This window comes from Nicotiana sylvestris, chromosome 10 (genome assembly GCF_000393655.2).
Source record: "Nicotiana sylvestris chromosome 10, ASM39365v2, whole genome shotgun sequence".
Classification (NCBI taxonomy): domain Eukaryota; kingdom Viridiplantae; phylum Streptophyta; class Magnoliopsida; order Solanales; family Solanaceae; genus Nicotiana; species Nicotiana sylvestris.
Genome location: NC_091066.1, coordinates 3,125,138 through 3,137,715, shown reverse-complemented (window position 1 = coordinate 3,137,715; position 12,578 = coordinate 3,125,138). Strand labels below are relative to the sequence as shown.

The 12,578-nt window shown below is 31.8% G+C and overlaps 1 protein-coding gene across 3 annotated transcripts; it reads left to right on the top strand.

Annotated features, from left to right (window-relative positions):
• Window positions 1-7,964: 7,964 nt before the first annotated feature.
• LOC104233732 (transcription factor bHLH122-like) lies at window positions 7,965-11,531 on the top strand. 3 transcript variants are annotated; one of them, XM_009787167.2, is made up of 7 exons: window positions 7,965-8,106; window positions 8,805-9,582; window positions 9,955-10,304; window positions 10,477-10,641; window positions 10,783-10,848; window positions 11,071-11,139; window positions 11,257-11,531. In XM_009787167.2, the coding sequence occupies exons 2-7, from the start codon at window positions 8,946-8,948 to the stop codon at window positions 11,299-11,301; spliced, it is 1,332 nt and encodes a 443-aa protein (XP_009785469.1). In that variant the 5' UTR covers window positions 7,965-8,106; window positions 8,805-8,945; the 3' UTR covers window positions 11,302-11,531. The 3 variants fall into 3 exon arrangements, with proteins under 3 accessions (XP_009785469.1, XP_070016778.1, XP_009785470.1); XM_070160677.1 differs by having other exon boundaries at window positions 8,023-8,045; XM_009787168.2 differs by lacking the exon at window positions 7,965-8,106 and adding an exon at window positions 8,187-8,629.
• Window positions 11,532-12,578: the final 1,047 nt, after the last annotated feature.

The following is a 12,578-nucleotide window of genomic DNA, read 5'->3' as shown; positions in this document are numbered from 1 at the left end:
AAACTTCAGCATTCTAGTAGCAGGCCTGAAGTTCAGCTCTAGAGCTGAAGTTTTTGTGTTATAACTGGGAAACATCAGCTCTAGAGCTGAAGTTTTTTTACCACCTATTAATATTACATACTAGAGCTGAAGTTTCCAGTTACAACATAAAAATTTCAGCTCCAGAGCTGAAGTTTTTGTCTTTGTAACAGGGAAACTTCAGCTATATAGTGTTCAATATAGCAACATGCATAGCATTTTGTCCATTGTTGTTAAGCATTTCTGAGCAATCTGGGCAGTAAGAAGATGCTCGTTAGCTATTCGCAACACACGACATTGCATGAATTAGGATCAATATGAGGAAAACCTAACTGTTTTTTCATTGCTCATTATTCTTTTTTTTAAAGAAACAACCATTTAGATAGTACTATTAGTTTTTTAAACGACACATTTAATCACACAGAAAGAGCAAATGCAATTTTATCACCATTCACTAGCCATCATCTAACCAGTCAATTGAGGAATAACAGCGAACTTGAAAATTTCAATGATGTCAAAATCGTAGGTTTTTATATTGTTCTAAAATTGAATATGAATGAGAGCCCCTAAAGAAGAAGAAGAAGAAGAAGAAGAAGAAGAAGAAGAAGAAGAAGAAGAAGAAGAAGAAGAAGAAGAAGAAGAAGAAGAAGAAGGAGGAGAAAGAGAGCTGAAGTTATTTAAAAAGTGGGTATAACTTAAAAGTTTTTTAAAAAAATGGGTATAGGTTAAATAGGGGAGACCAAATAGGGCGTCCGTGCAATTTTTACAATTAATACTGGGGTATTATCATTTTTAGCTCGCGCCAGAAACTATTTACATCTGGTAGACAAAAAAGTGTGTAAAACTTGTATAATTTTTGTATATAACACACAGAATATGTATATATATATACAAAAATTATATATATTTTATATATTTTCCGGCTATTATTTTTACAACGGCTATATAGTATTATTTTCCATTATTACACGTACTTATTATAGGAGATTAGTGGTCTCACAAAGAAAACTTCTTTCCAAGAATTCCAATCCGAGATTTCTAAGGGTAGAGGATCTTTGATTATTATACTGCACTTACTTTTTTCTTTGCTCTTCGACAGCCCTAACAACTCACTTAAAGCTTTTTCCTTTACTTTGCCCTGTGCTGTCTTCCTTCAGTTACCCCTGCTCAATAGCAAATAGGCCGAAAAAGGTTGCAGTCAATTACCTTTCCTCCTGTCATCAAACAAAAGGCTACTTGTCGGCAAGCTACCCTCGCCTACCTAATAGGTCGATTCTAAGTGAAGTGTTGCTACTTATAGCATGTTTGGTCGTGCTTCTAAAATCAGTTTATTTTGAAAAGTGTTTATAGAAAGGTTTAAACATTGAAAACTAGGATAGAAGGCTAGTAATCGGTCGCGAGTGTATCATTTTCTTACTTGTAGGATCAATAGTATTTTCATATTTTCTTATACTTAAACTTGTATTATTATCGATTGTTTCTTTTGCTACAATTTCTTGTTATCTTATGATTGTTGGTATTATTTCGTGTTATTGTTTCCTTTTCGTGGTCTATACACTATTGTTTCTTTTCAACTAATGCTATGACTATGCTTCTCAAGAGCCTAGGGTTTATAGGCAACAAATTCTATACCTTCACAAGGTAGGGATAAGTTGCGTACATACTACCCTCCCCAAGCTTCATTTATTGTTGTCGTCGCTTTTCTCAAAAGTGCTTTTCAAAAAAATACTTTTAACGACAAACAATTTATGTTTGGCTAGTCAATTTGAAAAACATTTTTGAGTAGCAATTAGTGTTTGATAACTTTTAAAAAGTGCTTCTCAATTTTCTCAAAAGTGTTTTTCAAAAAAAGTATTTTTATGAAGAAGCTATTTTTTCCTGCTTCTAAAAAACTCCTTTTGCTTCTACTAAAAAATATTCTTTTTTTTCCCAAAAAATTTGGCCAAACAAATTAACTTTAATATATAAAAAAAACATGCCAAAAAGATACTTGGCCAAATAGGCTATTTAACCAATAGTTATCACCAAAAATTTAACAAAGAAAGTCTTAAATTTGCATACAACTGGAGCTAATTATGTCTGCCATTTTTCCAACACATTATAATTTGAAACATTTTTTTATAATAAAACATAGTAATAATTTGGAACATTTTATTTAATTTTGAGAATTACGCAGTCATGATGTCTTTAAACTTCCATCTCACTCTTATTTCATGACATGTCTTTTAGAACAAAAATTTCCATCTCACGTGCTCAAACAAAATATTTTCGAAAAATATTTTTCATCATACTAAATACACTTATTTAAGCAAAAAAATATCGAAAAAATTAAAACGCAATAGAAGATATATTAAAAGTCCTCATTTCATACTTCTTTGACCAATCCTTTCTAATTCACGTTTTTTTTTAAAGATTTTTTGTTGTAATTTCTTACAGAAGGATTCAAAAAATATCATATCGCCATCTAATTTAATCATATTCCTAACAAAACAAAAGGCACAGCTGTTAATTTGCCCAAAATATGAATTAATTTCAACGTATACCCTACATATATATGATTATCATGACCCATGTTCAGTGCTCGAGTTCTTTCAATTTTAGCCCGCGTCAGAAATTATTTATATTCGGTAGTTGAGAAAATATACAAAATTTGTATAATTTTTGTATATAGTATACAGAGTGTATATATATGTATCGGCTATTATTTTGAGAGCGGCTATATAGTGTCACTTTTTCCTCTTATTTCTCTTTATTTAACATCAATCATATAGTCGAGATTTGCGCAAGTTGATCCGAATACCATAATTATCAAAAAGAAAAATATTAAAGTTTGTTCTTTCTAATTTTTTTTTTTTTTTGAAGATTCCCTTACTCTAGTTCAAGAAAAATAGACTGAAAAAAGACAAAATTTTACGTGGGGTCAAATGAATGAACTGTAAGATTGAATCTTTAGCAGACAAACTGACGTATAACCCATAATTTATGGGTAAAATTGTAGTAGTATTTTATTATTGGCCCTTTGACTTGATTGGCTAATTTCAATCTCAATTCTCATGTTAGTTATTTAAACATTTATTAAGCATTTAGTTCCTATCCTCCAAGATGTTGGGCAAAATAGTCAAAACATTTTTTCCCTTTTTTATATAACTCACTCGATATTCGAAACCTTAGAGTAATGGTAAAGTCGATATTCAGTCTTCGTGTGGCATATATGTCATATGTTCGAGCCGTAGAAGCAGTCATTAATGCCTGCATTAAGATATGTCTATATCACATCCCTTGGGATGCGACCCTTCCCCTAATCCTACGTGAATGCAAAATATTTTGTGCACCAGAATACCCTTTTTCGATATCCGAAACCTATTGGCTTGATTAATTTGAAGTTGCGTTGTGTAAGGCTTGATATAAAGGGGAAACACTCTTTGCTAGGATTTTTTTAATCTCGGAATTCGAACTCGAAATCTTTAATTAAGAATAAAAAAATTTAGAATCCCACCACAATCTTTGATAATTTCTTTTTCCTTTTAAAGCAAAAGGTCAAGCTCTCTACAGGGTGTAAATGTCTTTATGTGTATTAAAAAGGACAACAACTATATAAAGAGTAGTTGAACAAAAATCTTGAAACAACTGTTAGAGAATGTAAAATGTCCTATTTCTTTAATATTTTTCTCAGAATATGTATATAATTAATATGTATGCAGATTAGTATGTTCAAAAATAAATTTAAATGACCTTCACAACTAATAACATTTACGAATTAATTTTGCTTAGTTGGTGACAACTTTTATTTAATATTGAATGAGTTAGTGATTTTTATATATATTTCACTTTAATTTAGTTAATGGACAGTAGTTATTTGAAGTTGGAATATTGTGGTTAATTCCTTTTCGGATTTGAAAAAAATGACATATTCATTAATAATTAGCAGTAATTATATAAATATACTACTATGTTATAAATTCTGTATTTCTGTATTCTGTATTTCATATCTCTTATATTGCTGTTATTTTATTATGCATTTTTATGATACTAATATATCGGCTCCTGTTGCTTTTTTGAGCCGAGGGTCTCCTGGAAACAGTCTCTCTACCCTTCGGGGTAGGGGTAAGGTCTGCGTAAATATTACCCTCCCCAGACCCTACTTGTGGGATTATACTAGGTCGTCGTTGTTGTTGTTGTTGTTGTTGTTGTTGTTGTTGTATGTTATAAATTCTGGGGCCTAAATATTTTTTAGGTCTAAAACAACCGTTACAGTTGCTTGGTCTTGAAGTCGGGGCCTCAATACAAGTACTAAATATTGTTCGCGAAATCGAACAACAAAAAGAAGAAGATAACCCTTTGGTTCCAAACACTAACAACTTGTTTGGATGGCTATTTACCGTATTGTATTATCACTTTAAATATAATGTTTGTTTTGATTGTTATTTAAATTTTATTGTATGTATTATTAGATTCCTTGTTACATAACGACGAAAAGTGTCTGGTGTTACCAGGGGCGGATCTACCATGTAAAATATGGTTCACGTGAACCCGTAGTTCTCGGGTTAAAGTATAGATATGATGTACATAATTTGGCAAAAATGGATATATATATATATATATATATATATATATATATACTTGATGGAGCCCATGGTCAAAAGAGACCAAGTGGTGTATTAGTTTTGGTCTCTTATTTCCAATAGCCTAAGGTCAAGGGATCAAATCCCCTACCAACCTTTTGATTGTTTTTTTTAAAAAAAATAGTAACGGTGAACCCATCCTTCGGAAATCCTGGATCCGCCTCTGTGTGACACCTTAGGCAAATCTCACATCGACAAAATATGAGAGAGATGCTGAGTATATAAGTAGACAAGCGTTAGACCCTAGTGAAGCGTTATAAAGCCGTGTAATCCTAGCTCCAAATTAAAGCGGACAATATCACTATTTGGTCGAGCTGTTATATATGATATTAGTGCTACTTCGTGTGCAACCTTAGACGATGGTGGGGCAAACCTCAGCAAGGACGGACAAACCTCAACAAGGACGCTAAGTCCCTGGGGGGAGGTGCAGAGGGAATGTGTGACACCCTAGGTGAATTCCACATCGATAGAACATGGGAGAGATACTAGGCCTTCGACCAGGCATTGTACCTGTCACTTTATGTAACAACCGATTTTGTATCATACTTTCTTTGTAATATTGCAAGTTTATTCTTCATATTGCTAGTGTATGATATCATGAAACGACGGCAAACAATACAACTTATCTAAACAATTACAGTGCAATATAATATAATACAATACGATATATTATGTAACGATACGTAACAACCGTCCAAACAAGCTGTAAATTTAACTAGTGTTAATTAACATGCCAAATAAAGACAAAACCAAAAAGATTAAAAAAATACACTAGCTTACATCCAACTCTAATCTCCGATAATAAAGGGAGTTAATTCATATTTTAATAGATTGCGAAATCTACCTTGTGATTAATTAAATAAGAAGTGTCTAATTTATTCAAACGCAGATTGATTAAATATTAAGTAAACAGGATTATTATATCAAGCTCTATTACTGAGTGTACACCTGTGTACTTGGTGGCCTAAACAAATCACTTTTTAAAATAAAAAGTGTTAGTATTATTATTTGCAAATTAAAATGATCAGTCCACGTGTCCCAACCACCTTTAGCCACGAAGAGAACTTTCATTGGGATAATTAACTTATATTCGTACTAATTTTTTATTACTATATTCAGGTTCATTTTTAGTGATATTATTGAAAAAAAAGAACTTTTATTAATAAAAAAGTTTATACAGTCAGTGCATAAATATAAACTTTTTTGTTTGGTACATTTTAAATTTTCTATTGACTCCTAAATTTTATTTGTCATTTTCACAGCTTTTCTGTTGAAATATTTTGATTTGTCAATTCCTTCAACTTCATTCAACCAAAACAAATTTCCCAAAATTAAAAACTTATGTATAGACAAAAGTGTCAATTTAATCATGAGTATATCCTCCAAATATCATCGAAATCAAAATTGATAAACTAACTACTCTTCTTACCTTATTATTATTATTTGAAGAACTAAATAATTTTTTCTTCAATCACAATTTTTAGCTATACAAAATTGTGATTTATAATACTCCTACTTTAACAATGTAGAACTTATTATAAAAAGTTAAAAACGTTTGTTAGTTTACATTGTAAATTAAAAGATTTTTTTTCCTTTTCACACTCAATATCGGCATCCACTAAATATCAGATGGGAAACAAAAAAATCCTCCCGACTTTTTTTCAGAAGGATTGAACCGTATAATTTGAATACATTAACTCTTATTGAGACGAAAGAAAATAATTATTTGGCCGTTTTATCAAATTACATTAAAAAACAAAAACAAAACAGGAACCAGATTTTTTTTCCAACTAACCTTGTTTTTCAGCTTCTGTAAAAAAATTAAATAAAAAATTCTGATTGTTAAACTAAAATTCTAAAATTTCGTTTTTTTTCAAAAACATTTTTGCAAAAACTGAAAGAAGAATTTTGGACAACATTTTCTTTCTAATAAACGCCCCCCTTAATTAATTGCATAAGGTTATTAATAATTTAATCTATATCTATATCTATCTATACTATATTAAAAGCACGAAAGTCTTTAGCAAAATATCGTTCGCCTTTTTTACCCTTTAAAAATATATTATATATTGGATAAAATAGTAATTTAAGTTATTTGCCTTCAATTTAGGGCTTCAAAATTAATTATATTTTGTATATTACATACTTCCTTGTTTAAAATAGGTATGAATCCTAATTTATAGGACTTACTTTTATCACGTTTGGTTTTCCATTTCTTTTACTAATAAGAGATAATGTGCTTATTATATTTTCAATTCTAGATTATTTAATAAAATACCTACAATAAAAGACTAAAATTTAAAACTAATGTTTTTTTTTTCATTTTAAACTTGATTTTTATAAGCAAAAAAGAAAATCTGAAGTCCCTCCAAATTAATATTAATTATTATATAAAAAAATACTTTATTTAATTATTTATTTTTATAATTTTTAGAAGTTTAAAATTAATAAAAAATATTTTTTTTTATTTTTTGGACTAAAATTTCTAATACTTAGAAATTTGAAATTTTACTTTATATAGATCATTCACTTAAATTATGCGAGATGCCTTATGCACCAGAATACCTTTTTTTTAATTCTAATTCTAAGTCATTTGGAGTTAATATGTCATGGAAAAGTCTTCTTTCAATTATAAATTCTCTCACAAGCTTGCTTTAGTATCCTTTTAAATGTATTTTTTTCATTGCTATTTAATTTGATTTTGTGATCATATGAAAGTTGTAGATTATTAGTTGCCTGATTATATATATATATATATATATATATATATATATATATATACACACACACACACACTAACTGATTATATATTTTAAGTTATCATTCAACACTATTTAGATTTTTAAGGATTTGTTCTGGCTAAAACTGAAAAAGGAAGCATGATAACTTGTGAAATTAAAGTTATAAGGTTTTTAAGGACTTTTTCTTGCTGAAACTGAAAAAGGAAGCATGATAACTTGTGAAATTAATGTTATAAGGTTTTTAAGGACTTGTTTTTGCTGAAACTGAAAAAGAAGCATGATAACTTGTGAAATTAAAGTTATAATATTATTAAACTGAAATAAATTTTAAGCTGAATAATTGACTTATGATTGAAGATTTTTACGAGAGCTTCTTTATTTATTTAGTTATTATTATGCACATTTAACATATATAATTATCTTTAGGAACTTATAATTTTATTTTATAGTTTAAATATAAATTTTAAATAAATTAGTACTCATTTATATAGAATGATACTAGTATCACAAAAAGCACATATAATAAATACTCATCATTTAGTGCTAAAAATAGAATATATCAAAAATAACAACCGAGCTCTCTCTGTTGCTGAAGTTCTCATTGGCTCTGCCCTTTTTCCTCCCCCCCCCCCCCGCAACCACCCACCCCACAAAACCACCCCGGGTATACATCTTCTTCTTCCTCCTACCGCCACCACCTCACCACCACCATATACATTTTCTAGGTACTTTCTTTTTTAGCTAAAAAAATGAAACAAAAAAAAAGGGTATTTTTTTTCATCATATAGCTTTTTGTGTAGTCTGTTTGTTTGCTATTTGTCATATTCTTGTCCCAATATGTAGTGGTGTATATCACTGTTATTCTTATCCTTTCTTCACATAGCTCACTTTCAATTTTTAGCTATAGTTCTATCACTTTTATGCATATGTATATATGTTCTTGAATTTTTGCCTTTTAGTGGGTCTTTTCTAGTTAATAATTTTTTATTTTATTTTGGTATAATGATGACATGAGTTGAGCCTAAAATGGAAAAGTGAGGATTCGTATAGCAGACCTTAACTTAGTTAGGACTGAAGCGTAATAGTTGTTTGTTTGGTTTTGTAGAAGCTTTTCCAATATGAAAATTTTGAGCTTTTGGGGTTTCTGTTCTTGATTTTTTTTGTGAATTTTTATGCAAAAAGCATATCAAGTTGAAATTTTCTTTCTTGGATGGAATTGAGAATGGCTTTGGTCAGGATTTAGAGTTGGTAGGTGCCACTTAATTATATGAACATATTTTTAAATAATTTCTTTATATCTTCTATAATTTGGATCTGACTATTGTTGCTTGTTCTGAGCTGCATACAGTGTAATCTTGTTATTTTTCTTTAATTTTATTTGGTTTTCCTAATGAAAGATATTTTCTTTTTTGGGTATTCGAAGGGAGAAATCTTAAATGAAGCGATATGGACAATGAGGATTCATACAGCCGATCCCAATTTGCTTGCGATTGAGGTGCAATAGTGGTTGTTGTTTTTTCCTAATAAAGGAGAATTCTTTGGGGTGATTTTGAAGGAGAAAACTATGGATCACAGAAGTCATCAGCAGCAACAGATGACTTCTGGCTTAACTCGATATCGATCCGCGCCAAGTTCTTATTTTTCCAGCCTATTAAGTAGTAATAATCCTGCTGCTGTTGCTAGCGGAGGTGGTAATTGTGGTTATGCAAGAGATGATTTTGAACAGTTGCTCAATTCTCGAGCTTCGAATACTGATATAAAGCAAGTTTTCGATAGATTTGTGGCTAATATTGATCCACAAGATTCGAATTCGAATGGCCTAATTGGTGATACTCAGCAAAATCACATGAGTAATATGAATGTTAGATCAGAAGTTGTAGCTCCTATGAAACAAGAACACGAAGCTCAGCGGCAGAGTCATAATTCGCAGTTTATTGCAGCAGTGAAACAAGAAACTCAGCAAAATAGTGATTATTCTTTGGTTTCACAGATGAATTATCAAACTCAAGCTCAACAAAATGACAATTCGGACCTTAATTCAGCCATGGATAATTTTGCCAGATTTTTGGGTGCGGCAGATTCAAATCGTTTGAACCAGACGAAAATGGATGGTGGATTTTGCACTGGTAGTAGTAATTCAAATCTTACTCGTTATAACAGTTCGCCTGCTGGATTCTTTGCGCAATTTGATATTGAAAATGGTATGCATTGTCTTGCTTCAACATTTTTGGTAGTGATTTTTATGGTTATCATGACTAGTGGTATAAATTCAGATGAAGGAAATGCTTTTAGTTTATGTGGAGATTCATTTTATAAGTCATTTATACATCTAATTGTTCATTTCGAATCTTGCATTATCTGGACTGAACCAAGATTCTATTTTTATTAAGCTATGCTTCTCAGTTTTAATTCTAATCTTCCTAGAAAATAAATTTACATGCATATACATATCATAGTCATTGGAGATAGCTAAATTAGTTCTGAATCTAAGTAGAAGTTTGTGGTCATTTCCATTGTTTTGATCTGATATTAGAGTTTGAGTTCGTTACTAAAACTATTTCAGCAATTGACAGAATATGGTGCAATGAGAGGCATAGGGGGTTATGGAGCTGGTGGTAATGCTGCTGCCGAAGCATCATTTCCAACTCCAAACAGGTTTAGTAGTCAAACGGCTCTCCAATCCGGACAACCGCCTTCTTCGGGGCTATTAGCTCCAATCTCCGAATTTGGTGCTAAAAGCATAGAAGAGGGCCGAGCAGGCGATGAAAGTTTTGGTAAAGGCCATAAAAATGATGACAGTTACATGACAGGTTTCCCCATCCCTTCTTGGGATGATTCACAAATGTTGACTGATGATTTCCTTCAAGTACCAGAAGATAATGAGGCCGAGCCGTTCTCCAATGTAAATGCATCTGATAATCAGGTACTTTGTTAATCACCTTTAACCACCTATATTGAAATGAAACGAGTCCCAAATATTGCGGATGCATATGGCCTACCTGATTAGTTTGAGATTGAGGCGTAGTAGTGGTAGTTGTTTTTGACCTTTTTTTTGCACCTGAGTAATCTCATACGTATATGGTTTTGGTAATCAGAGTAGTGAAGATCGAGCTCGCCCTCCCACTCTATTGTCTCATCTGAGTTTGCCTCAAACCTCAGCGGAGTTATCCGCTATGGAGAAACTCTTGCAAGATTCGGTACCTTGTAAAGTCAGAGCAAAGAGAGGTTGCGCCACTCACCCTCGTAGCATCGCCGAGAGGGTAAATATCTCACAGCTGACAAAATCTACTTTTAAATCCAAATTCAGATCACAAATCATGCAATATTTGAAGTTAACTCAAGTTGTTCTATCCTCCAAAGATGGGTTAAGCGTGTACTGATTTAATTGTTACAAATCTTAGGTAAGAAGAACTCGAATAAGCGAAAGGATGAGGAAGCTGCAAGAGCTTGTTCCTAACATGGACAAGGTAATCTTAACTTACAATTTTACTCAAAATATGATGCAGTGGAAATTTAGGTTCTTTTATTCCTTAAAAAAGGCAGCCCGGTGCACTAAGCTCCCGCTATACGCGGGGTCCGGGGAAGGGCCGGACCACAACGGTCTATAGTACACAGTCTTACCCTACACTTCTGCAAGGTTCTCTTATTCCTTCTTTTTATTTTATTTTTCATTTTAAATTTCTTTGCAGCAAACAAACACAGCAGATATGTTGGACTTTGCGGCTGACTACATTAAAGAACTAGAGACACAAGTCAAGGTATATCTCAAAAGGAATCACAATGAGCAACACAAAGGGATTCCTTCAATTCACATTTCTCACTTTAACAGTTCAACTCAATGTACAATGAGACCATTTTGTTGAATTTTTTTTCAGGCACTATCCGAAAGGCGTTCGAAGTGTACATGCTCGAATAAATAGAAGACCACATTCAAAAATGCTAAGGTAGGGCGTTGTTGTGCACATTCTAGTGGGATAAAAATGATTGACAATGGAAATAGCAAGCAGATAGGTAGATTCTCTTTTGGTACTTGAAGAAGAAGAGATTGGGTTGTTGTCATTTTTTGGTGTGTAAAAAGATAGATGCATATTCATCTGTTGTAACATAATAACCTAACTGTATATAAATTTCCATTGTCAATTTTTCTTGACCTGAAGTTCCGCCTTGGCTTAACTGGTAAAATCGCTGACGTGTAACCAGGAGGTCATGGATTCGAGCCATGGAAATAGCTTCTTGCAGAAATGTAGAGTAAGGTTGCGTACAATAGACCCTTATGGTCCGGCCTTTCTCCGGACCACGCGAGCTTTGTGCACCGAGATGCCCTTTAATTTTTCTTGACCTGTTGTGTTTCTGTGAAAGGAATAGAGTGATGAGACTGGATCAACTGCTTTTGTGGACTATTTTAGGTAAAAGTTTGTTAGGTCTATTTTGTTATGATGTGTAAATATGTGTGTTTCCATTTAGAAAGTCCAATTACTCTTTTTAGATAAAAAGGAAGCACAACATCTTTAAACTTAGGAGACCCCCTTCTGTTATCTTTGCAGTTTTTGTATACCTGACTAGCAAAATATCCATACTCTTATCTATTCCGTTTTACAGTCAAACCTCTCTATAACAACCTCGTTTGTTCCGAAATGGCGGCTATAGCGAAATGTTGTTATAGGAAACATATATTATAACATAGTATAATATTCGGTTCCGAGAAAAATTCGGCTTTTATAGCGAATAACTATTGTATAAGGATACTGTTATAGAGAAGTCTGACGGTATATGACACTATTGCTATTCGAGATTTTGAGTTTTCTAAATATTTAAAGATATTTTTAGTTGTAGATTTTTTGATATGTAATAGTAAGCCATATTAATGATTAGGTGGCTAATAAGTAGTGTCTACATGCTATTTCATTAAATGTTCAACGGAAATTTGAAGCTTAGAAAAGTATTCTGAAGAGGTTGTTACATGTAGTTAATGTTAGTAATTGCATAGAGTATGCTTATACATAACGTATAAATTGTTGTCTCCTTTCTTTTCAAAGAAAGTGACATGTTCCTAAAATCTATTTTCAAATTAATTCAGCTTATATTGCAGAAGATGGGAAGATTTAGCCAATCAGTTTAGTCTTATTGATCCATTAATTCTAACAAGTTACTTTTCATCCTTTTCAAATTAAGAACTTATTTGATGTAGTTCTTGAAT